The 26,487-nt window shown below is 44.4% G+C and overlaps 1 protein-coding gene across 2 annotated transcripts; it reads left to right on the top strand.

Moving 5' to 3' along the window:
- The first annotated feature begins 631 nt into the window (after positions 1–631).
- EXOG (exo/endonuclease G) lies at positions 632–23,979 on the top strand. 2 transcript variants are annotated; one of them, XR_005722027.1, is made up of 8 exons: positions 632–883; positions 2,427–2,576; positions 5,327–5,466; positions 7,156–7,232; positions 9,255–9,369; positions 19,830–21,961; positions 22,968–23,040; positions 23,231–23,979. XR_005722027.1 is itself a non-coding variant. In XM_040246213.1 (6 exons), exons 1-6 carry the CDS (start codon positions 721–723, stop codon positions 20,289–20,291), a joined length of 1,107 nt encoding a protein of 368 aa, XP_040102147.1. In that variant the 5' UTR covers positions 632–720; the 3' UTR covers positions 20,292–22,152. The 2 variants fall into 2 exon arrangements, 1 of the variants encoding a protein (XP_040102147.1); XM_040246213.1 differs by lacking the exons at positions 22,968–23,040; positions 23,231–23,979 and having other exon boundaries at positions 19,830–22,152.
- The last annotated feature ends 2,508 nt before the right edge of the window (positions 23,980–26,487 follow it).

The following is a 26,487-nucleotide window of genomic DNA, read 5'->3' as shown; positions in this document are numbered from 1 at the left end:
CAGCAATCTGGATTTCATATAGAAAGCAGAGCTAAATAACAAATTGTGAATATTAACAGCATTTAGCAACATGCCTCAGGTTCTTCTCAACACACCATATGCTTAATCTCTAATCTTCACAACCCTAGGGTCTAAGTAGTAGTAGTATTCTTGTTTCAAAAGAGGAAGCAGGTGGAAAGTGGTGAGTGGGGATCCAAAACCCTGTGCTGTGATTCAGGGTCCTGAACTACCATGGAGTACTGTCCTGTCAAGAAACTCCTTAGGTGCAAAGCTGTATTCGGAAGTTATGATTTGTGTATCATGCGACTTCAAAGCCACATGTCATAAACACACCTAATGTGGCACAGGTTTTAGAATCAGATTTGAGTTGGAATCTCGGTTCTTAGGGCCTTACTATAAATGCACGTGCAAGTGGTGTACTCACCTATTAAGTGGGACTAAAAGGATTGTATGTGCACATACTGAGACCTCGTGGCGTCATGCCCTCAGGCATCACCCGGTCCAAGTGGACTGGAGGTGGAGCTTGCGTGTGCCTGGGCTTCCAGGTCGGTCACCAGAGGGCGCGCGCTTGAGCCCCAGCCTCCGGCGTCCGGGAGAGCCTCCGTGCCCGGCGACTCGAGGTGGCGCATGCGTGTCTGGGCGCCGTGGTTGCGATTGGCTTTAAAGCGGCCGACCTGGAGCGTGCATGCGCTGCGGCAAAAGGCTAGCGTCTCGGGCAAGATGGCTGCTAAAAGTTTTGCTTCCCGTCTCCGAGGGTCCCGGCGCTTTTTGAGTGGCTTCGTGGCCGGAGCTGTCGCGGGCGCTGCAAGCACTGGGCTCGTGGTCGTGCAGTTCCTCCGGAGTCGGGATGCTGAGCCAGCGGTGGTGGTGAGGGAGCCGGACGGTGAGTGTGTGGGCCCCCAGATCTCGGGTCCAGGCTACTGCCTCGGCCGGGAGCCGTAACCATGGACGCGCGCTGTCGGCACTCGCCCAGCCCTTGATCGTCCGCTGTCCGGTCTCGGTTCTGCCTCCTCTCCCCACGGCGCGTCTCACCTGTCGGCTCCGTGTACTTCCTTCCGGCGGGGTCTACTATCCCCCAAGTACTGATCCCCACACGTGTTTTTCCCTGTCTTCTGTCCTCCCCTCGATTGTTAGCTCCATAAGCGCTCGGACCGTGTTTTTTTTAAAAGTTTTGTTCTCCACCGTATACACGACCTAGTACCTGGTACATAATGGACGTATAGTAAGTATAGATGAATGAACGAAGGACCCCGTAGTTTTAACACAAGGGTCCCAAAGATCTGGGATCTAATGGCTGATGATCTGAGGTGGAGCTCATGTCATAATAATAGAAATAAAGTGCACAGTAAATGTAATGAGCTTGAATCATCCTGAAACCATAGGCCCACCCCCAGGTCCTTGAGAAAATTGTCTTTCAGGAAACCAGTCCCTGATGCCAAAAAGGTTGGGGAGCGCTGTTTTAGCAGATCCCAGAGCTGTCCTCCTTTGATCATTGTTTAAATGAAGAACATCTGCTAGCCTTCTTCAACGCAAGTAAATCTGCAAGTTACCAGGTGTGCCTTATGTTTGACAAAGTAGATGAGCTCATGCTCATTTCTGTCTCCAACATGCGCATTTCATTTGCTCCTTCTGACACTTGGCATTTAGTGAGAGGGTACTCTGGTGAGTTGAAGCCTGGAGAGGACATCGAAGGAGGGTTATTTGAAAACTGACTCCCTGTCCAGTAGGTGTTTAGTTTCTCCCACTAGGAAAAGCTGTACCCGTTTTACCACTGTCTTGCTGCAGCATGTATCTCTGCCTCGGTACCAGAACACTGAGGAAGCGTGTCAATGAGGTGGTCTTTTTGTTGTTGTTGTTGTTCGGGTGTTTGGCTTTTTTTTTTTTTTTTGGCTGCGAGGCATGTGGGATGTTAGTTCCCTGATCCTAGATTGAACCAGCACCTCCTGCACTGGATGCCTGGAATCTTAACCCCTAGACTGCCAGGGAAGTCCCTGAATGAGGGTCTTAAAAAAAAAAAATTAAAAAATTAAAAGTCTATGCTTGTGTCCCCGCATTAACTCTTAAAGCATGGTGAATAGGTAGGCTGTCTCCCATTCAGTTATATCGATGACAGGAGTTTTTCTTGAGTGCACTGCATTGTGTGGTGCAGAGATTTGAAAATTTGATGTGAAAGACCAGTAAAATTGGATTCTTATTTAACAGTTAATGAAATAGCTACAGTTTGCTTGGCTAGAATTATGCACTTGATTTTAGGCCAAACTAGTATTTTGCTTACTCTCTTCTTTGCCTTGTAAGTAATTGCAAAAATGAGATCCCCTGGTTAATGTTATGGTCGAGCCAGTCCTTTGTCTTACCCCCTTCGTTATTATTTTTTGTTTCTAATAAAAGTCACTAACTGTTATGTTTGCACCCTTTCTCGTTTTTAGGTTCTTCGGAAAAGGCTGTCTTGGAACAATATGGATTCCCTTTAGCTGGAACAGAGACAAGGTGTTACACTAACCATGCCTTGTCTTATGATCAATCAAAGCGGGTGCCTAGATGGGTTCTTGAACATATATCCAAGAGCAAGATAATGGGTAGGTGGTTAGAAGCAAAGGTATTGATGAAAGATGTTTCCAAATTGAGAACAAGGAGGGTTATGAATAATTTCAACCCTTTACATTACTGCACTTGTAGAAAATGTTTGTATGGCTCACTAGATAAATGGACCCTGCCTGGCTGTCTCAGGAGTTGAGAGGACCTGCATCTTGACACATGAATTGGAGGCTTTGTCACAAATATGGCTGCTGTGAGCACCTCTCATTCATAACCTCCACTGCTGCTCCTGCTGCTACTAAGTCACTTCAGTCGTGTCCAACTCTATGCGACCCCATAGACGGCAGCCAACCAGGCTCCGCCATCCCTGGGATCCTCCAGGCAAGAACACTGGAGTAGGTTGCCATTTCCTTCTCCAATGCATGAAAGTGAAAAGTGAAAGTGAAGTTGCTCAGTCGTGTCCGACCCTCAGCGACCCCGTGGACTGCAGCCTTCCAGGCTCCTCTGTCCATGGGATTTTCCAGGCAAGAGTACTGGAGTGGGGTGCCATTGCCTTCTCCGCATAACCTCCACACATACCTTCAAATGCCTGCCATGTGTCTGGCACTGTGCAGGGCCTTCTGTCAGTGACCAGAGTAGATTGTCTCTACCCCCAGGACACTGGGTCAGGGAGCGGGTGTGTTGACCTGTCATATACTCATGAACGTGTAGTTACACTTGGCGTTAACTGTTCTGGAGGAAAAGTGATTGCAAGTTGCGTTTGCATAATTAAGGAACAATAAAGAAAATGATGAGAGATTATAACAGGAGAACCTGATGCTGCCTAGCGAGGCTTCTCTGAGAAAATGGCCTGAAGAGTGGATGGCAGTGAGCTGGGTGGGTAGCGGGATGCAGAGAAGAGCGTTCCAGACAGGGAAGGACAAGCACAGTTGCCTCTTCAGAGTGAGAGTGTTGAAGAGTGTTGTTCCATTAGGGACCTAAAAGAAGGCCAGCCTGGCTGTAGCGAGGGGGAACGGGATTCGCGATTGGAGAGGCAGGCCGGTGCGTGCGTCTGTTCACGTGTCCTCCAGTCTCAATGCATTCCTGTAATCAGGATGGCCAGGTCTTGCTGTTTACTGTTAGACTGATTTTTAGGAAGCCTTTCCAGTTTACACTCCCACTATCACTCTTTGTCCTATTTGTTGTTAAACTCCCACCGTTACTGTTTCTTGGTTACCAGGGTTAGTTAACCCTCACTTTGAGGGTTAGTATTTTGTGATTTATTCTTTGTGAATTTTTCTTTACCATTTTCAATGGGGATGTTCTTTTTTGAATTTTGTAGGAAATTTTTGTATTAAGACTATTACTTTGTCAGAGTTGTTTTATTCCCATTCTATTGTTTGCCTTTTAATTTGCTATATGACCCACAGATTATTTCTCCATTGCTTTACACTGCATACTGTGTTTAAATATATTAAAATGAGTGTGTGCCTTCGTAAAGTACACATTAACCTGCAGAACAGCAGGAGGATTGGAATATGCTTGGCCTCCCTGGTAGCTCAGCTGGTAAAATATCCACCTGCAATGCAGGAGTCCCCAGTTCAATTCCTGGGTTGGGAAGATCCCCTGGAGAAGGGATAGGTTACCCACCCCAGTATTCTTGGGCTTCCCTTGTGGCTCAGCTGGTAAAAAAAAAGTCCACCTGCAATGCAGGAGACCTAGGTTCAATCCCTGGGTTGGAAGATTACCCTGGAGAGGGGAAAGGCTACCCACTTCAGTATTCTTGCCTGGAGAATTCCATGGACTGTATTGTAGAGTCAGTGGGGTCCCAGAGTCAGACATGACTGAGCAACTTTCACGTTCACTTTGAAATATGCTTACTGCTAGAAGGGAATTGTAAGTGTAAACTTTATCGTAGCAAGTGAAATTGATTATCAGTTTAAAAAGTTATTTATTTGGCTGCCCCGGGCCTTAGTTGCTGCATACGAGATCTTTTAGCTGTGGCGTGAGTCATCTAGTTACATGATCAGGGATTGAACCTTGGCTCCATGCTTTGGGAGTGTGGAGTCTTTACTGCTGGACCACCAGGGAAGTCCCTGATTATAAATTTACATCAAGAGAAATGCACTTGATTTAGTGTCAAGCCTGATAAATTTCCTTTACAACAGTTTGCCCAAGATGGGATTTCAGCTTTGCTAATTTTTTCTTGTGCTTATTATTTTCACAGGTATGTAAGAAAAAGCACTGTGTTGCATAGTATTAATCATGTGAGCTCTATGGTTTTGAGGAGGTGAAATAGAGCTAATATTATTTGAAAACAGGAAGCAATATACCTGTGATTTCCTTGATTTTAGTATGAAGCATTTGTTTTACAGTTTTAGTAATGACAGGCTAAGTTATTTAGATTAACTCTCCTGCCGAAAACAGCAAGAAATGTTATTGGTAGTATATGGGAAAAAATCACTTAAAAATACATATATATATGAAGAACCTAGATGATAATAGAGCTTTGCCAGGCCAATATTTGGGGGAATGCCAGAATCCAGAGAGGGTCAGAGTGGTCCTGGTAAACTAAAGCCATATTGCTTTTGTTTCTGTAGCCTTATGGGGTGAGGGGGACTGAAGGCAAGACTTAGTTCTTGCTAAACTCAAATGAATTATCTGAACTATCCCAGGAACTTGAGATGTGCTTGCCATCACTAAGGATTGATATTACCTACTAACTGCTCAAAGAGATACCAGCTGGCAGCTTGCCTTGCTTAGAGAATCTCGAGAGATATTTGTGCACTTATTGTGTGTCTTTTTTCTTCAGGTGCTGCAGACAGAAAACATTGTAAATTCAAGCCAGATCCCAACATCCCTCAAGCCTTCAGTGCCTTCAATGAGGACTATGTTGGCAGTGGGTGGTCACGAGGCCACATGGCTCCAGCAGGAGATAACAAATTCTCAACTGTAGGTATATTTTTTGGGAGGGATGGGAACATAGGGCTGGTATTATGTGTTCCATGGGACTTGGAAATTAACCTAAGACCCAAATCCTAACCCTTGAGAATTTTCATACTCCATAGTTTTCTTCCTGATTACACTTCTTTTCTTTGCTCAGATGCTCAAGCATTTTTAAAGGGGTAGAGTGAGGAACCCTAAAAGCTATGCAAAGGGGAATTGGAAAGCCACTATGAGCTTAAACAACTCACTCATTTTTATCTTGAAAAATTTCAGACCTGTAGAAAAGTTGAAAAAAGAGCACAGCAAAAATATTTTGACTTGGAAAAAAGTTGAGGATAGTACAGAAAATGCATCTTGATACATTTACTTTATGAATTTTCTTAAACCATGGACAGTAAATTGCAGACATGGTAACACTTCATGCCTAGGTAGGTTGTTTGGGAGATTATCTGAGGATGCGGGTATTTGAGTATATATCAAGTTATATCATTATACTGAGAAATGTGTGCAAATGTGTTTTTGTATAATAATATTTAGTATACACTTCACATTCAGATTTGCCAAATTATCCCAATTATGTCATCTAGAACTTTAAAAAAAAAATTCAGTATCTAATCATGAGTCACATATTACATTTAATTGTCATGTCTCTCTAGCCTCCTTTAGTTTAGGATACTTTTTCTGCCAAAAAAGGGGAGAAATGACTTTTCTGACATTGAGATTTATTACATGAATTGTTTGTGATTATTGTCTTTAAGATAGTGACTCTCAACCTTAGATACTCATTATAAGAAGCTGGGGAAGTCTTAAAAAAATCCTGGTACCCAGACTGTAATCAGAGCAGGTAAATCAGGAATTCTAGGGCGTGGGACCCAAGCATCTGTTTTTTTGAAGCTCTGTAGGTTATGTCAGCGTGCATGCAAGCCTGAGAGCCACTTTTTGAAGACTGAGTATTTGGTGACCCTGGCAGTTAGTGTAGGTCAATAATAGGAAACCTGGTGCAGAGCCTTGGGTGTACAGGCCAGAATCGGGAGGTGAAGGAACACATGAAAAAGTGTTAGTTGCTCAGTCGTGTCTGATTCTGCAACCCATGGACCCGCCGGGCTCCTCTGTCCATGAAATTCTCCAGGCAAGAATACTGGAGCGGGTAGTCATTGCCTTCTCCAGGGGATCTTCCCCACCCAGGGATCCAACCCGGGTGTCCTGCATTGCATCCAGATTCTTTACTGTCTGAACCACCAGGGAAGCCTGAATGAACACATAGTGGCCAGAAATTCAAAAGAACAGGACTCTTTTGGTACTGCTTTTGAACTAATGTGTTTGTACTATGCTGCTTAAACACTGCTGTGTTCCTGAAAGCTGACCTTTGTTGAGAAACTCTTTGCCAGAGACTTAACACTAGAATTTACCTTTTAGCTATACGTCGGAAATTTTTTGTTCATGTAGTCGACATTACATGTATGAATTTAATAAATTGTGAAGAAAGGTTGCGCGCCAAACTACTTCTTTTGTAACAGTCCTTATTCTGATGATAATCCTTATTGAGCTTTCTGTCATGGAGCAGTTGTGGCTTTCATTTATCTGAACAAATAGTGGCTGTAGTTGCCTGGAGCTGAGGTTTGACTAAGGAACTGGTTGTCTCTCTCAGAGGGGAAGGATTTCAGCGCATGTTCCTGTTTTTATTTCTTTTCACAGAAAGCCATGGCTGAAACCTTTTACCTCTCTAATATTGTGCCTCAGAATTTTGACAATAATGCTGGATATTGGAACAGGTGAGCAGGAGGAGTTTTTAAAATGTGATTCTGTGGGAGATGAGGGATGTGACAAGGAGAATGCGTGCCTGAGCTGTTCCTGTCTCTTGTTTTTCAAATGCTGACAATACTGAAGGTAAATGCTTTGGGCTGCTTTTCTTGGCTGGATTTGGGGATGGTTTCCTATGGAAGTATAGACGTCAGTCCAGAGCCAGCCTTTCGGTCTCGTTTCCACTGGCCGCAAGTCTGGAAGAAACTAGTGAAGACATTATTCCCGAGGCAGTGGAGCTCTGTGCATTGGGCACAGGGCTCTGAATTTTGCTCTGTTTGTACTTAAAGAGTTGCTGAGCTTTTTGAGAACGCACCGTTGAACATCACCATTACCAGTCTTTGATGGAAGCTGTCTACAGCAGTCCCTTCTCATCTGTGGTTTTGCTTTCTGCTGTTTCAGTTGTTCACCATCAGCCGCAGTCTAAAAAGATTAAGTGGAAAATTCCAGAAATATAAGTTTGATTTATTTATTTGAAATTAATTTTCTCAAGTTATAAATTGGTGCCTTGCCCAGTAACCCGATAAAACCTAGTGCTTCCCGGGCTTCCCTGGTGATCCAGTGGTTGGGAGTCCACCCGTCAGTGCAGGGAACACGGGTTTGGTCCCTGCTCAGGAAGCGTTCCACATGCCGTGGGGTACTAAGCCCATGTGCCACAACTGTTGAGTCCGAGCTTGAGAGCCTGCTTGCTGCAACTAGAGAAAGCCCATGCACAGCAGTGAAGACCCAGTACAGCCACATAAATTAATTAAATTTTTTTTAAAGATAAAGATAAAAAAAAAAAAAATCTAGTATCTTCTGCCTTGTCCTGCCCGGGATGTGAATCTTCCCTTCGTCCAGTGTATCCCACCTGTTGGTCACTAACCATCTCGCTTTCATAGTGCTGGTATTCACATTACTTACTAATGGCCCCAAAATGCAAGAGTAGTGATGGTGGCAACTTGGATTTACTGGAGAGACGCTGTAAAGTGCTTCCCTTAAGTGGAAAGGTAAAAGTTGTTGATTTAAAAAAAAAAAAAATTGTATGCTGAAATTGCTCTGATGTAAGAAGGAATCTTTTTATCTATGAAGTTGTGAAGAAAAACAAAACTTGTGCTAGTTTTGCTGTTGAATCTCAAGCTGCATAAATTACAGCCACTAAGCATGATAAGGGCTTAGTTTAGATGGATGAATTTGTACAGTAAGGTATTTTGAGAGACTACACCCATATAACTTTTATTATAGCATATTGTTATAATTGTTCTATTTTATTATTATTGTATATAATCTCTTACCATGTTTAGTTTATAAATTAAACTTTATCATGGATATATGTGTATAGGAAAAAAACAGTATATTTAGGATTTGGTAGTGTCTGCAATTTCAGGAATTCACTGAGGGTCTTGGAATGTATTCTCTGTGGATGAGGAACTATTGTATAAAATCATGTGGGCGTTCTCTATTTTTCAGATGCTTTCGTTCAGTTCTGTCAGGGAGTCTTTTAAGTATTTAAAACTAATACTAATATTTCATTTTATACTAGTAATAATATTTCATTTCATGCTACTAATATTTCATTTCTATTAAAACAGTGTGACAGTGTTTAAGAAATGCTAGGATAAACCTGATTGTCCTACAGTAGATGTAGTTACATAAAAAAAATACCAGTTTGTTAAAATGATACATAATTCTTGAATAAAGTTTGAGAACTACCAGCACAGAAAAATAAGGGAGGAAGCAAAACAAAACTTCAGTCTTAAACTTTACGTTGAATGGACACACAGGAAAATGTAGATAGTTGTATCAATGCATGTGATTTTTTAAGTTTTTTCATACAGCAAACTGGGAAGAACGTTGCTTATTTGCTTCTTAGTGTTTTATGCCATATTCACTGTTTGCACTGATTTCTGTAACTCAGTATTCTTGTTACCTCTCCTACAGACTTGATAGGATTTGCTTCTTTTCTACATTTGGGTATGAGACTATCACGTATCTTTTTCCTTTCTGTTTTTCAGAATAGAAATGTACTGTCGAGAACTGACAGAGAGGTTTGAGGATGTTTGGATAGTATCTGGACCGCTGACCTTACCTCAGACTGGAAGTGATGGGAAGAAAACAGTTAGTTACCAGGTAGGAACATGTTTTAACGTTCAGGCTTATGTGCGTGAGATTATCATCTCTTTCTGTATTGTACTTTTTAGAATTATTATTTTAAAAAAATATTTATTTATTTATTTGACTGCACTGAGCCTTAGTTGCCGCCTGCAGGATACTTAGTTGCGGCAGGCAGGATCCAGTTCCCTGACCAGGGATGGAACCCAGGCTCCCTGCCTTGGGAGCTCAGAGTCTTAGCCATTGGACCACCAGGGAAGTCTCTGTATTCAACTTTTTAGTTTCATTTATATACATGGATTTATTGAGCAGTTGGAACGATAGGCATAGAGGATATAAGGATGGGTTAAAAAGCAACCATTGACTTCAAGGAGTGCACAGTTTAGACAAGGAGACAGACGTGTTATCAGCTAATTATGTTGCCGTGTGAGCTGATGTATACATGCATAGATGAAGTGGTATCAGAAAGAAGTGACCAACCCTATTTGCAGGGGTCAGGAAGACTTCACAGAGGAGGGGATTTATTTATTTACTTTTTGTCCTGTGGGATCTTAGTTCCCTGACCCAGGATTGACCCCTAGCTCCTTCATTGGAAGCACAGTCTTAACCACTGGGCTGCCAAGGAACTCCCCCGAGGAGGCGATTTTTGAGCTAGATCTTGATGGAGGAATAAGAGTGAACAGAGTCAGGAGGGGAGCATGGGAACTCCAGAAGATGGAGCGGTGTGAGCTCAGAACACTTAGGATCAACAGCAGAGTTGTGGGATTTAGGTATTGTTACAGATACAGGCTGGACTCAAGCAGGTGGAGTGAGGAGAAATAGAGAAGTACAGTAAAGAGTAATCACGAATTCAGTTTTTGGGGTGAAGAGGAAACATTCAGGAAGACGTCCAGCTTGCAGTTAATAGTTGAATACATGCTCAGGCACTCAGTCGTGTCGACCCCATGGACTGCAGCCCACCAGGCTCCTCTGTTCCTGGGATTTCCCAGGCAAGAGTACTGGAGTGGGTTTCCACTTCCTTCAGGGGATCTTGTCAACCCAGGGATGGAACTCAGTGTCTCCTGTGCCCCTCCTACACCGTAGGCAGATTCTTTACCATTGAGCCAACCTGGGAAGCCCAGATAGTTGAGTAAATGGGAGGAAAAACTTTTCTATTTAGATGCTTGGATTCTTTTTTAAAACAGGTGAAAAAAAAATTTTTTTTTAACATGCATGATATTTGAGAACTTTATGGATTAAAGGAAAGGGAAAATGAAGATATGATTAGTGGTGTGAGAGAGAGAGGCCACTCCTGTTGACGGGTAAGATGAAGGATTCTGCCAAGAGGGTGGCTGAGCTGATGTACTGTGAGATGTACCCAGTGCCCAGGAACGAAGTGGGGTAAGGAGGAATAAGAGACGTGGTTGAGGAAGTAAACAGGGAGAGATTGAAGGACTTCCTGGAAAGTCAAAGAGTGGGTGTGTTTGGCGGGAACAGATGTTTAGTAAATGCTGCCTGTTAGGTTACATAGTTACTTAAGGGGGTCTGCGATAAACTGAGTGCCCTGAGAAACAGAGTTAGGAAAATAACAGCAACTTTAGGGTATATTGGGTCCCCCCTACTGGCTTGTGATCACCCTGTCTGGCTCTGAGGAGCAGTGATGGTGGGTCTTTAAGGCGTTCAGAGGTGCTCACACACTCAGCGTTCCAGAAGTGCTTGTGGGAGTGAAGGACTGGCAGCAGAGGCTTCCTGATAAACTGCCTCTTGGCGTGTCACACTGGGAAGGACACGGCGGCACTGCTGTGGCACTTCTGCCCAAGATGCATACTGTTGAGTGTCGTCATGCACCCCACCCGAGGGGCACGCGATGAAATAGCTGACTGACGTTCTTCAAAAATGTTGGTGTCCTCCAAGACAGAGGCGTGTCCTCAAAGACAGGACCTTGAGAAGTTAACTGTTCAAGATTAATGGAGACTAAAGATTAAAATACACGAAATAAAATGCATTGTGTTATCTTAGATCAGATCCTAGATCAGAAAAACAAAATTGCTGAATAAGACTATTTGGACAGTTGGTAACATCTGAGGTCTGTAGGTTAGATAATTATATTTTATCAGTGTTAAACTTACTGACTTTATGATACTGTGATTATGTAAGTGAATGTCTTTGCTCTTAAGAAATACAAAAGGTTTAGGGGAAAAAACATGGAAAAAGGTTGAGTGATAAACAGAATTGGGCAGAATGTTCAGAGGTGATGAATACAGGTGAAGGGTGTACAAGTGTTCCATATGCCATCTTGACACATTTTAAATTTGCAATTAATTCAGAATGAAGCAAATGTATATACCTCTATAGTATATCTTCTGTATGCCAGAATTCTATTACACTGGGTGATATAAAATTAACTACTAAAAAGACTTAACCTTGCTTTTCCTACTAAATAGTCGATCAATGAAGGTGTGTATAGGTATTCTCAGAGAGAGTTTTAGATGAGACCTGTCAGCTCTTCTGACCCTAGTTAGTGTCATGGTGATGAATGTGTGAGGGCAGTCACGGTGAGCTTCTTGAAGAGTATACTCTGAGTAACAGTCTTGGTTTTTTTATTTAAAGCATTATCAGTCTTAGTTAGGTGTTTCTTTCAGATTCTGGGCCTCTGAACCTGTAACATTAGTTTTCCATGTCTGTAGTAATTGATAGGACCTATTCATGTTCACATTGGCAAATCTTTTAATTCAGCAAATCTTTAAGTACTTGTCACATGGGAGGCACGCACCTGGAATTATAAACGACATGCTTCAAACTATGTTCTTGGATACTTTCCCCCTTCTTTCCTCGCTTTCACATCATGGAAGTCACCTCTCTCTCTTAATGTCTTTGAGTCAACCACTTTCATCAGTTCTTTAGCTTAATAACTTGTACGCAGATTTTGCGGACGCTCTGAACACCTGCGCTATTGTGGAGGCCTCCCACAATATCACAGGGCATGGCAGGTGTATTCTTAACTGCTGGACTGCCAGGGAAGCCCAGCGTCATTTTTCAGATCAAACTTGACTGCAGGTGGAATTTTACTTTAAAAAGTCCTTAGTGTACTTATTAGCATGAAAGGAAAATATGGTCTGTTAGTCAATTAAACTGGAAAAATTGTCTCAGAGCTCACCATTTTAAGAATTGGGTTGGGCTAAAAATATATGTATGCATATAAATCTATGCGCATATGAACTTGGGCGAATTTGGCTAAGGAAAACAGACATGGGAGGCAAAGTTAGGCAAGGGGAAGAGGCAGGAAAAAGTAGGATGTGTGCTAGGAAACAGTATGTCCCTCAGACAGCTGGATTAGAGCACTTGTCTAGGGAAGAAGGCAAAATGGAAGGATAAACAACAAGGCCCTGCTGTATGGCACAGGGAACTGTATTAAAATATCTTTTAATGACTGTAATGGAGAAGAATCTGAAAAAGAATATCTGTGTGTCTGTGTGTGTGTATACAAAACTAAATGACTTTGCTGTATACTTGCAATAAATACATTATAAATCAACTACACTTCAAAAAGAGTTTTTTTGGAGAAAAAAAAAAGTAAGATTTGCAGCAGGTGCAAATGCTCAACTTGAATGCCCAACTAAAAATTCAGGTTATTTTCTGGCAATTTGTAATAAAACTATTATGGGTAAAACCATGTCCTTAAGAGATGCTAAGAGAGAGGACATGGCATTGCCCAGCCCTGGAAGTGGGTCTGTTCCTCTCAAGGAATAAATGCATATTTGAATCATGGATCCTGTTTCCCAGGGAATGCTTTGCACTTATGTATGACAGTTCATGATTTGTTTTCTTAAATTAAATCTGTCCATTTGGTATTTCCTTCTTGTTTACAACTATACTCTGAACCTTATTTTAGTAGAATATAGCCAATAAAAATAATGTATTTGTTTACTTTTCTATCTAGTGGTGAAGCTTTATGTGTATCTAGTATGTGTACTTTGGAGGAAGTGGAGCAGGTGAACTGGTATTTATCAAGAGCCTTGTATACCTCCCAGTATGTATGCAGCTTTGTTCATGATATCCCGGTCAGTCCTTGCAAACAGCTTTTACAAACAGGTAGTGATTATCTTCCTTTATTGGAGGAAATTGAGGTTTCGAGGGGTCATGTCCAAGCGACATTGCTAGTAATTGTCAAGGGGGAAATCCAAACGTGGGTCCCTCTCCTTGTATGAGAATTGCTCGTCATTCTCAGCGTTGTTCTTTAAGCTCTCAAAAGTCTCCAGTGAAGGGTTGGCTGTGCTCTTCATATGTAGAAGCTTAAGGCTTGGAGGTAAAACATGGTGTGGATGGAGAGCAGTTACAAGTGATAGTTGCTGGCGTGCAAAAATAAGAGCAGAAAATGGGCCAAGAGGAGGATTCCTTCTAGCCAGGCAGAAATGTCTGCTGGAATATGTAGGAAAGAACTGCAGTGTCACAGGACTGGCGTGAGCGTGAGCCCGCGGGAAGATGAGAGGCAGTGATTTTATCAGAAGTGAGTTATCTGACAGCTGTAATCACAGTCGCCCCCTTTAGTATAGCTTAGGTCAGCCATGTGCCTGTTTCAGGAAGAGATGGAATCCAGGCAAATGAAACACACCTGAAGATTCCAGCCTGAACATTGTAATTGTCCTGGCAAGAAAGTGAGCTTCAGATTTGACGGCTCGGCAGTGGTGGAGTTGTCCTGTGAGAAGTACTTAATAGCCTTTTTTCCTTCTGCAGCACTATTTTCCAAACTTCCACTAATTCCAGGAGGGGGAGGAAATTGAAAATATTCCCCCAGGGATTTCGAGGCATCAGCTGATGATCAGCAATTATTTTTTTTAATCTCTTATTTTATCTTTATGCAGTCTTAATTTCTATATCTATTTAATTGAAATCGACTCTTTTAATGGATGAATATTTCCTTATGGAACTTCCCTGGGTGGAGCCAATGGTTAAGACTCCCAAGTTTCCAGTGCAGGGTCACAGGTTCAATCCCTGATCGGGGAACTAGTATCCTGCATGCCATGTGATGAGGCCAAAACAAATAAATAAGAATAATAAAGTCTTGGGAACTTCCTGGTGGTCTAGTAGTTAGGGCTCAGCGCTTTCACTGCTACGGGCCAGGGTCAAAAAGTAAATAAAAATAAAAGTCTTATTAAAAAAGCAAGCAAAAAAGAAAAAAAACACACACACAAAAAAACAAAAAATTAAAAAAGCAAGCAAATCTATAGATACATGTATTAAATATATATATTTCCTTACCCCCATCCTAAATCACTCAATAGAAGTGACCATCTGGGAAGATGTGCTTGGCATCTCCCGCCCCCTGCCAGGGCGGGTGCCCAGTGTGAGAAGGACCGTCTCCTGGGGTTTGAGCGTCCGTAGAGGCTTCACAGGCAGCGCATGGGGCAGCCACTCCCCTGTGACTCCCTCACTTGTCCCTCTGTTCGCTCAGGTCGGGATTCCCTGCTAATCACACCATCACGGTCTCTCTCTTTCACTTGATTAGTCTGACTCTATTTTCAGGGCTTCATCTCTTGATGTGTCCAACAGTTTTGTTTTTGGAATATCTTTTTATTGTCTTGCCAAGGGAGTGTAACCAGATAACCAGTATAACCAGTGTTACATCTGTCTGAGTCTTGCAGGTACACTTTTTTCCTCTTGATGCTGCGTGTATGGCACGACAGAGAGCAGGTTTAGCCTGGGTGTTGTTTGTGGCCAGTCTCTCTGGCAGAGTCAGCGTGAAGGCCCAGCTTTGTGTGTATGGAGTTAGTTGGGGGTGAGACGGGGGAGCAAATTGTCATCTCCGTCTCTCGGGTGGGAAGAAACAAGCTCAGGCCAGCAGGCCTGGGAACTTCTCTCAGGTCGCGAGCGAGTGCCAGCTTTGTGATTGTTATATATTGTATTTTCTAGTCCCTCCTGGTTGATTTCCAGTTTTTGTTACAGCCTTGACAAGAGTTCAGTGCTTTTTGGTAATTTAACAGCAACAAGAATTTCCTTTGTAAAGTATTTTTATACCTAAATATTATATGAAAAGGACTACTGCTGATTTACTGATAAATCAGTTAAGCCCTGGGCCCTTTGTTTAGGGCATCATTTGTGTCCAGCCTACTTTTCTTCTCCTGAGTCCCTTTTGTCCTCCTGGAACTGGTCTCATCTTGCTTAATCCCACATTTCCCCTGTCCCGGTGCAGAACCATCTTTTGTGCCAAATGCAGTTTCATTCCTGTCTTTCGAATGATATCTGCTACAAAAATAAATTTTTACATAGGCCTTGCAGATTTCAAAATCCTTTTGTCAACTAACATCTTTGTGTCTACAGAACTGTTCAGAGATGGACTACTTGGGGATTGTCACTAGCCATTTTATGAATGAAAAAAGAAGATACCGTGGCTGTGACTTGCAACTTAGTGCAAAGCCTTAGGTCTCTGCGGTTTCAATTTGCTGAACTATTCTGTTTTGGTGCCCTATTTTCTAGAAACATTCTGAAAGTCTTCCAATTTTTCTGAGAATGGGAAGGATTTATGAATTGTAGGTTGAGTTGTCTACAAAGAAGTTTTAAAATATTTTAGGGTTTTTTTTTTTTTAATTTTAAATTCGATGAAGAAACGATGAATTTTCTGAATTTCCAAATAATACTGGTTCCGGTATTAGGCAGGTTAAAGATGTTTACTTTCTGAGAACAAAGCAGACTGAATCAGCAGATAGTGAGTGGCCAAGTTTCTATTTTTCTCTTTATTTCTGTGAAGAATATTTTACCCCCCTTTTGTTGAAATACTGCAAGAAGATCATGAGTGAAAGAGTCGCCCTTTGTGGTTCTTAGTAGGAATTCCTGTGTCCATGCAGCTTCTCAAAAGCAGTATTGGAAAAAAAAAAAAAAAAAAGCAGTATTGGAGGTTCCCTAGCTGTGTGAGTGTTTCTGAAAATCTAGTAGAAATGGTAGATTTCCATGAGGTTAAACAATGAATCTTAAAATGTCAAGCTTCTTTACTTTTGCCTAGAATTTAATGAACCCGGGTTATTAGAAACCCTGGTTGGCAGCACACGGGCTTGACCTATTAATTATTTTTGAGAGTTGTCATTTGTGTGTGTAAACAAAGAGTCCATGAGGAGAGAAAATATTCAAGCGACTGGTCTTGAAGGCTCATCATAGTGGCCCTCTGAGGTCTGTGCTGCAGTGACGGAGGTGTCCACCAGGTGGCACCAAGGATTTGCTTAACTGTTGGCTCCCAGCTTGAAGGACATTTAGACTCCCTGCCTTGTAAACCCTGGCGCAGCTGCTGCCCTGCCCTCAGTTCTGGTTCCTGACTTCCTCTGCACCCATGCCCTCAGCGCAGGCATTGATGCCCTGTGTTGACACCTCACCACATTCTACCTGCAGTGAAAACTGTGGGTGTTGACTGCCGGGGTCCAGCCCCGGTGGATCCAGGGAATTCAAAGCGGGGACGGAGTCGGCGTCTTGAAAAGAACTATTTAATTATAGATATGAAGAGAGATTAGAAAAGGGTAGTGTAGTATGAAGTATTAGTGGAGAAAAAGATGCTGAATAACTTGGTTTACGTGGAAAACCAATAAAACTCCAAGACAAGGAATTTGCACCGTCTACGTAGGCCACTGGTGCCCGCTTGAATAGCGGAGGGTGCCCCGCCTTGGGCTCCCTCTTGCGTGGGTCTTAGAAGCCAGGGCAAGTAAGTAGACATGGCAAGCCTCCAGGCTCCAGATGGGAATTCAGCCAGAAAAACGGAGAGCAAGAAAGAACGACACGGGGGAATCAGTCTTCAGAAACTGGTCCGTTTTCTTTATTTTCAGGTTTGCTTATATACTTTTTGTTACACATAGAGATAGAATACAGAGTCATGTGGGGTCAGCAGACCTGCCCCTGTCAAAATCAGGTGCTTCATATAAATGTATACAAAGGTCTTAGGGGTTTTACATAATCTTCTGGCCATGAGGCCTGCTGACATTTTATGGCCCTTTCTGATAACGGTCAGTCAACCAGAAAACTTATTTTTCCCAGGGGCGATTTTTTTCGTAAACCAGGCGCCACACTCCAAAGGCACCAGATAAAGTTGCATTCCTATAGGGTGAAGGTGCAGTGGGTTACAACAGAGAAAGGAATTTAGCCTAAGGTTTAACATGATTAATCTTAAAGGTTAATACTTACTTCTCCTATATGCTAGTTGTATTCATTAATGTGTATAAGGGCAGGGGATATGGAGACTTAGCAGCAAATATTGGCCCAACAAATGAAAAACCCTTCACCAATATAATTCCTAATCAACCTACTATACTATACTAATAATTTTCTAACTTGTCAAAAGAATCTGTATTTAGAAAGTTTAAAGCTTCTCATGCCTCTCACAGTTGGGAGGCTGTGAACAGTCACATGTGGCCGGATGAACCTGTTCAGGCAGGCTAGAGAACCTTCAGAGGAGTTTGTAAGTTGAAACACTTGTCACGCCCAGGAATTTTTATTAACTGGAGCTGCAGTTAACTCCTTCTCCGAGGGAGGTGGTGGGGGACAGCCCCCCGTAAAGTCAGAGGTGTAGGTGAGAGTATAAAGCAGTAAAGTAGGCAGACTGTGGTTTTGGGGGTAGATGCTCGGGAACAGGGTGTCTCCTGAGGCTCGATCCCGCCTTTGCATATGCCGGGCCTCCTTCCTCATGACCTTTGCCATGGGCGGAGTTCCTCACGCTGGCTCCCGGCAGTTGACTTCTCCCCGCCATGGGACACTTCTGAGAGCAGCGTGAGCTGTATTTACGTTCAGCCTTATTCCTTTAGTATTTCCAGCGTGCCGGGCACAGCGCCTCTGAGTTGCATTCTTGAGTGAACATGGGCTGGTTGTGCACTCCATCGGCTTCACTTCAGTGTGTTTTTTGGTCTGTGAGGGACGTGCGTATATGACTTGTTGGAGGGGGTTACCTAGGTTGTGCAGTTCCGTAAACCTTACTCTAAACTGCACCCTGACCAACCGCTTGCACTAACTTCCAGGACAGCTAGTTAGACATCACTCCTTTGGGTGGGTCTTCCCCGCACCCCTGTGGTGGGTCATGGTGGCGGGGCCTCCCTGCGTGTTAGGCAGCAGATGGCCTGAGTTGTTGGGCTGTGCCACGTGGGTAGGAGCTGGGAAAGGCGGAAGCGACTCCTCTATGGCTCCCGTCCCTCTGTCTTATCTGGGCTCTGGCGGGGCCTGCCCAAGCCGGCGGTTGGGTCTGGAAGGGAGGCCTCTTAGAGGACGGGCAGGCCCGGGAGGGCCAGGGGCTGCACAGCATGCTGTTGTGGGATTGTGTCGTTTTATCGGAGGCCATTAAGGAAACGGATGCTCACTTTTCCTTTTGCAGAAAACAGATAATGGCTCTTAGGCCGATTGGAAGGCAATCTGAACAGGTTTCCTAACAGTGCTATTTCGTCATTCCAGCCAGCCCGCACAGGCGACCCAGTCGTCTCCAGCTCTGGCTGCTTCGTGGTGTAGAGACCTTTCCAAAGTGTTAGATTGGATGACACATTCAGGAGCTGTGTGTTTGATGGCAGACCCGAGTGTGCAGAGCTCTGAGCAGCCGGCGTTTACATTTACCTAATGTGATTTTAAAAATGAGCTGCAGTCTAGGTGACCGGAGACAGCGATCCTGATGTGGTCTGTCTGGCTGCTGCTTGAAGGGCTATGTGTTTAGCTCCCTAGTGAATTTGCTAAACTGAGGCCGCATTTTTATTTCTGGGAGTTCCTAAACTGGCAGTTTTGACTATTGAATGTTAGTACCGAAAGTTCTGATTATGAGACAAAGAGAAGGTGACGGCTTTTCTTGTCCATTGAGACACCCAGGACTCACTCCTGGCATTCCTTTGTCCTACAAGAGAGCAGAGGATGGGAGTGCTGGTCTTCGGGGTGACCTTACTTTAAAGATGGTCAGAATCTACCTGTTAAATGCTCATCTTCTCTGAGAATCTGTCTTGGTTTATTATTATCTTTGGCAGTTGAGTTGAAATCCACTGGGATGGGGTGGAGTAGCTTGTTAACTGCATTTTTGGAATTGCATCTGGAAGTCTTTTCAGGAAATATTTGGGACTTGCTTCCCTGGTGGCTCAGATGGTAAAGAATCCACCTCAATGTGGGAGACCTGGGTTGGGAGGAGGGCATAGCAACCCACTTCATTATTCTTGCCTGGAGAATCCCATAGACAGAGGAGCCTGGTGGGCTACAGTCCATGGGGTCTCAAGGAGTTGGACACAACTGAGTGACTAAGCACAGCACTGTGCAAATTGGGCTTCCCAGCTGCCATTAGTGGTAAAGAACCCGCCTGCCAGTGCAGGAGACACGAGAGACCTGGGTTCAATTGCTCGGTCACATGGCAACCCACTCAGTACTCTTGCCTGGAGAATCCCATGGACGGAGGAGCCTGGCGGGCTGCAGTCCGTGGGGTTGCAAAGAGTCGGACACGACTGAAGCGATTTAGCACGCACGCGCAGTGTACATTAGCATCGCTGATACGGCTGCTTTGTTCCTAGGTGATCGGCGAGGACAACGTGGCAGTGCCTTCCCACCTGTACAAGGTGATCCTGGCACGCAGAAGTGCGGGCTCTGCCGAGCCCCTGGCCCTCGGGGCCTTCGTGGTGCCCAACAAGGCCATTGGCTTCCAGCCCCAACTGAGTGAGTTCCAGGTGAGCCTGCAGGACCTGGAGAAGCTGTCGGGACTGGTGTTTTTCCCACATCTGGATAGAACTGGTGACATCAGGAACATCTGCTCGGTGGACACCTGTAAGCTCCTGGACTTCCGGGAGTTCACCCTGTACCTGAGCACAAGAAAGGTAGAGGGGGCCCGATCGGTAGTCAGACTGGAAAAGGTCATGGAAAATCTTCGGAATGCGGGCATCGAGCCCGATGAGTACTTCATGAGTCGCTACGAGAAGAAACTGGAGGAACTCCGAGCTCAGGAGCGGTCAGGCGTCCTGGAGGAGAAGCCCTCGTAGTTCTCGTCTCAGAAGCGTGACGTGGTCTGCATGGAAGCGAGTGTGGCCTCATCGAGATACTGTGTTTTAGTGACTCTGTTCTTAAAATGGTGGAATCCTAAATTTCAGACCAAATTTCTCCCCAAAAGGTAAAAGATGTCAAATTTTTCGGTTGGCGTAGTATTTGACACGGGAAGTGACTATATGAGGAAGCTGTTAGCACCTGCAGATCACGGGCTGGTCCTGCGTCAGGCTGAAGGAGCGCTGTGTCTGCTGGGTGTGTCCCTTCGGAGGTATTGGATGTGAAGGTGTTATATTTTCTGTCTCCAAGTCTCACGGGTCTTTGTGTCTGCTCAGCCTTCTTGGAGCCCAGCATTATTTATATGTTTTCGTTAACTAAGATGTGAGTTGGTCTAACGCCTCTTGAGTTGGTCTAACGCCTCTGTGCATTATCCTGACCACATACCTGGTATATTTCTTTCTTGTTGCTCCTCTCGTGGACCCTCTGTTTCCCCTCTTCTGTCACGTAGAAGCCCCCAGCACCTGCATTTTCTGCTCACTTCGTGGGTTGTGCATACAAAGCTCAGTGTTTTCCATGTATTATCCTACAACTACCCTCTGAGGGAAATGGCACTGTCTTCGTTTTACCCATGAGGAAACTTAGGCTTGGAGAACTTAAGTGTTTTGCCCAAAGTTCATCTTCCCAAAGAAGTAATCCACGAAGAAAGAGGCACCCACCATGGGGTATGTTGAAGTCATCTCTGACACAGAGGCTTTTGACTTAGAAAGATATTCTTCCATGGTGTCTGTGAGCCTGGGGCCTGCTTGGTGAGAGGGTCTGGTTTCTTGTCTCCATCCAGCCAAAGAGACTTGAAATGTCCTCTGACTTGAACCCTCCTTAGTGCTTTGGGAAGAAATAGTCACAGTGATTGAATGAGAGAGGTCAGTGCTTTCTGGGGTTTATCAGAGCCCTACTTGCCTTCAGAAATGCGGTTCTTCTATTGACTGGCTGGTGCCAGATCCATGTGTTTGTTGCTTTCCAGGTGGGCCTTTTGTCCCAGAGGTTGAGGAACCTAAGAAGGGTCTGTGCCCGCAGAGTCACCAGCTTCTGACCTGCTCACCTTTGTGCTTGCTTCTCTACATGGATGGCAGAGGGCAGGTGGTTGGGCCAAAGACAGCCAGCTCTAGGGGAAGCAGTGGCTGTGTTTCTGAGCCGGGTCTCTAGTTTGGGATTTACGTGGGATCCTTTCATGGGCTGTCATAAGTGTAGGCAGTAAAATATCTTAAAATAGCATACAGGCACTTGTCTGACTGTGTCCCATCACTGCTGTCTTTCCAAGTGGTGTTACCAGAACAGTTTTCGTGGTGTTGATGTGTTTATCTCTAGCAGAAATGCCAAGATGTTAAGATAAAGGCATGAGGGATTTCCCTGGTGGTTGAGTGGTTAAGGACCTGCCTGCCAGTGCAGGGGACACGAGCTCAATCCCTGGTCTTGGAAGACGCCACATGCCATGGAGCAGCTAGGCCCGTGCACACCGCAGCGTGAGCCTGAGCGCCCAGAGCCCGTGCTCTGCAAGGAGAGGCCCCCACCGCAAGAAGCCTGCACACAGCAACGAAGAGCAGCCCCCTCACCGCAGCAAAGACTCAGCCCAGCCCAAGATAAAAAGATTACATTAAAGGAAAAGGTAAAGGTAAGATGGTAATGGTAGATCTTATTCTGCTTTATTTGGGTGAAAAAGAAAGAAGTTGGGAGGGAAGGTCAGAATACTCCAGCCTGATTAATACTGGCCTCTCGTAACACACTGTTCCCCATTAGGTTGTGCCTGTCTTTTTCTTCTCAGGGAGAAAGAGCCAAAATGTCACTGTGAAACCAAAAAAAAAATCGGTTACTTTCTCTCCCTATCGGAGAGGTGTTTCTGGGTGTTTCTCCAGGAGCCCGAGGGCAGCTCTGGGGCAGAGGTCCTGCTGCCCATCTTCAGGGGCGAGCGCCCATCTGATGCTCCCTGGGCCTGTCACTGTGCTGTCTTCCCACGGGAATTTCCGTCAGATGCGGGGTTATTCCCATGCCATTCTCGCTTCTGTGTCTTCACCTGGATGGTAGAGAGTCTTGATTTTTAGATCCGTCAAGTGTTCTAACATGTTTTAGAACATAATTAGAAAATTAGTCATTAGAAAACGTGTTAGAAAATGCTACCTGGTTGTTGTGGAAAATAGAGATCGCTACTCATACTAAATATATATATATAAATAAAATGTGCTGTCTCCCAGTCATTACTGTATATAAAAGTTGTGTTGGTATACCACACGTGATGCCTGAATTGTTGTCTCCACACTTCCAGTAAGAGTCCCTCCAAGACAAACTTTGAAATGTAAGCACTGTGTAGATAGAGCGCAGGACGTTCCTCTGAATCAGATCACTTCCGCCTCCCCCGTGGGATGTCTGAGAACTGGGGCTCAGACACAGCAGAGCCCCAGGCCGGGCGTGTCCACCTCACCACTGCCCTGAGCCGATCCCCGTCCAGCCCTCCTCGGTCCTGTACCCGGGACTCTGCCTTCCGCCCCAGTACACCCAGGAAGCCCCTGGTGCTGCTGGGGGAGAAGGACCAGGCTGGGGGCTCTGCTGCTGAGAGCCCCCCCGGGGGTGAGGGGCTCCCTAATCTCTCCACTCACAGTGACATCTCTATTTCGGGGCTTCAGGCTCTCTGGTCTGTGGATTGAGACTGTGTCACCAGTATCGTGTGGCAAGGGGGACCTCAAACAAGTGGCCAAGGTAGGATGGGCGTGCGAGCCCCTCGGGCCTCGATCTTCCAACTGGAAACCTCTGTGCCCGCAGAGTCACCAGCTTCTGACCTGCTCACCTTTGTGCTTGCTTCTCTATGTGGATGGCAGAAGGCAGGTGGTTGGGCCAAAGACAGCCAGCTCTAGGGGAAGCAGTGGCTGTGTTCAGTCCTGTGCTTCAGGACTTAGACTGGAGCCCAGCAGGAGAGGCAGAGTCTGCTCTGGAGGGAGCAGCTCCCTACGGGCCCGGGTGCAGCCTGCAGCCCTGCTGCAGGAGTGGCTGTGAGCACCCACGGGCTCCCTGGCCTCATCCTCCTGAGCCCATGTCTGTCTGTCACTGGTGCCAGCATGGCACACCTCGAATTTCCTGCCAGCAGCCTGTCCCGGCCCGGGGCCTGCCGTGTGTTGCCTGCTCACTCCCGTGCCCGCCTTGTCTGCCCTTCCCCTTCATGGGCCCTCGGTCTCCTCCTTGAACCTCTGATTGATTCTGGTGGAGCTGGTGAGGGTGGCCTTGTATTGGCTGTGCAACTCCTGTGTTTGCCTGCCTCCAGCCTCCATCGGGCCCGCTGTGCTGGCTGTCGTCATGGAGACGACCTATCACGGGATGCCATAGGAGCCCCACCTCCAGGGACCGACCCTTAGGTCACAGAGCTGACCAGAGGCACTGCACTCTGTATAATTTGGGGCAGGGGAGATTGGATGCTTGGTTGGTGGTTGGATGGGCTTCTTTTTCGTGTTCCTAAACTTTACTGGTCTGCCCTGAAACCACATTACCTTTAGGGATCGCTGTGACGTAATGCATTTGAGTTAATTTCAAGCCTTCAGAGAAGTTGCAAGTACAGTGACTGTCCTCTCCCTCGATACTGTGTCTTATTTGCATTCTTTTCTTGAACCATTTAAAATTGTATTAAAAAAATAAGTTGTAGACACAGGACTTTGTCTTTTTTAATCGAAGCATAGTTGATTTACAGTCTTGCATTAATTTGTACTATACAGCTGAGTAATTCCGTTACATATATATATTTTCTATTATAGTTCGTCATCGATACTTAATACAGTTCTCTGTGCTATGCGGTAGGATTTGTTTATCCATTCTGTATATAATGGACTTCCCTGGTGGCTCAGATGGTAAAGCGTCTGTCTACAATGCGGGAGATCCAGGTTCGATCCCTGGGTTGGGAAGATACCCTGGAGAAGGAAATGGCAATCTACTCCAGGACTATTGCCTGGAAAATCCCATGGACAGAGGAGTCTGGTAGGCTACAGTCCATGGGGTTACAAAGAGTCAGACACGATTGAGCGACTTCACTATAGTCTATAGTCTGTATATAATAGCTTACATCTACTAACCCCAGCCTCCTCCCCGCTGGCAACCACAGGTCTGTTCCCCATGGCTGTGAGTTGTTTCTGTCTCATAGACAGGCATTTTTGTGTTCTATTTTAGATTCCACATACAAATGATATCATGTGGTGTTTGTTTTCTCATTCTGATGTATTTCGCTTAGGATAACCATCTCTGGTTGCATCCACGGTGCTGCTAGTATTATTTTGTTCTTTTTTTATGACTGAGCAGTCCTCTGTTGGTATAAGCACCACATCTTCTTTGCCCCTTGCTCTGCTGATTGACATGTAGGTTGCTTCTGTGTCTTGGCTGTTGTGAACAGTGCTGAATGGAACACTGGGGTGCGTGTATCGTTTCAAAGTTTGGTTCTCTCTGGGTATGGTGTGCCTTTGGTTTTGCCAGTGAGTGTTTGACACACATCGCAAGCGTGTCTTCATTTTGATTCCGTCTGACAGCCTCCTAGGGAAATTTCTGGCAGACTGGTCAATCTATGAACCTGCAAATAAGGGAAAGAGAACTAACACCATGTGGTCACAGTATTCTTTAGGTGGAGAAAATTGGTTGAAACTGTTTTGAAATTCCAAAACTGATCCTTTTTGCATGTACAATTAGAGAAAACTGGCTTGATAAAAATACTTTTTTTCAGAACACTGACCCTGAGAGAAAAAAAATATTCTTAGTAGAAAACTTGAAGTAAACTCTTGCCATGCCTTTGAAGTACAAATACAGCCCACTTTGCCTGGGACTTCAGCCTTGAGTTTTAATTGGTAGAACTTCAAGTCAAAGGGAGGAAAGATGGAGGGAAGAAAAAGGATCCTTTTAAAATCAAACGGGCAAATTTGACTATTGTGACTGCTATTCATAAACTGATAAATTTAGGTGCAGTGACTGAGTCAAATACAAAAAGATTTTTTAAAAATGAGATCTCTGCTTGGATGTATTTATGTCAGAGTATGTGTCTGAATAATGTTGCTGAAGTTAATTTGTACATGAGCTCTATTTAATTGGCTTAAAAGTGTTCACAAATGAAATCTGCAGTTACCTACTTTTGCAAGAGGAAAACTAAGGATAGTCATGTTCATTAGACTCATGTCTTATACCACTTTGAAAAAAGAAATTGTAGTTTGAAAAAATGCCTGTTTTTAGAGGTTACAAAATATGTTCTTAAGTTTGCTGATGCCAATATGACGGTTGACAGTTGCTTGCTTCTTTGTTCTCACTAGAGAGTCAGGGGTTTTTTTAGGGGTTGAAAATTATGATATTAAAGCTACTAAAATGGGAAGGGAACCATTTTGGTGTTTAAAGCATGTACGAGATACATTACCAGCTAAAGAAGGTATAAGGCTGGAGATATTTTTGTTGAGGGAAAAATACGATGATGATAATTTTGTCCTACAAGCTGGTGGTTGTTTCTGGATGGAAAAAGTAAGGGAAGAATTCATAACGAATCCAGAAAGTGATAAAAAGGGTTGTGAAAAAAAGTACTTCAAGAAAAGAGTTTTTTCTTTGTTGTTAAGACTGTTCGTTATAGCACGGAAATGGTTTACTCGGGCCATGGGAAATCCAAGAGGGCCACTCGGCTTTTCCTGGCTCCCTGACAAACCTCATCTTCACCCGATGGGTTATAGCTTTTCATCCTGCAGGGACGATCCTGCCACAATGGTGTCTCACACTTGGAGTATAGTTTCTGCAAGTTCCAGGGACCAACACACTCACTTCACAGGAGAGATCATACAGTCCTTAAAAACGTCACAGACTTTTTGAAATGATCAGTCAGTAGCATTCTCAGTCATCAGGCAAGGTCAACAAAACTAATGGGAAAATTGGACTCAAACAGAACCAAGATTAATCATATGAGATTAAGTCAACTGCTCAATATGGTTGTGATTTTTACGACTTGTCTGACCTAATTCTGGCTAGTAATCTTCGTTTTTCAGATATAGAAAAGCTCCTTTTTTTCTTGTGATTTACAACAATATGGTAATTTACACCTACAGGTAAAATTAAAATATTTTTGTTTTGTCTCTACCTGGTTTCTCCAGAAACTGGAGGGACCTCTTAGGTTCTGAGCAACCTTATCAGGTGAATGGAAAAGAC

This window comes from Oryx dammah, unplaced genomic scaffold (assembly GCF_014754425.2).
Source record: "Oryx dammah isolate SB20612 unplaced genomic scaffold, SCBI_Odam_1.1 HiC_scaffold_9, whole genome shotgun sequence".
Taxonomy (NCBI): Eukaryota; Metazoa; Chordata; class Mammalia; order Artiodactyla; family Bovidae; genus Oryx; species Oryx dammah.
This window is presented reverse-complemented; position numbering and strand designations above follow the sequence as displayed.

Coding starts and splice junctions, on each gene's coding strand:
- EXOG (XM_040246213.1), top strand. CDS start 721: ATGGCTGCTAAAAGTTTTGCTTCCCGTCTCCGAGGGTCCCGGCGCTTT. Junction 2,577..5,326: donor ATCCAAGAGCAAGATAATGG/GTAGGTGGTTAG, acceptor TTTTTTCTTCAG/GTGCTGCAGACAGAAAACAT. Junction 9,370..19,829: donor AGAAAACAGTTAGTTACCAG/GTAGGAACATGT, acceptor CTTTGTTCCTAG/GTGATCGGCGAGGACAACGT.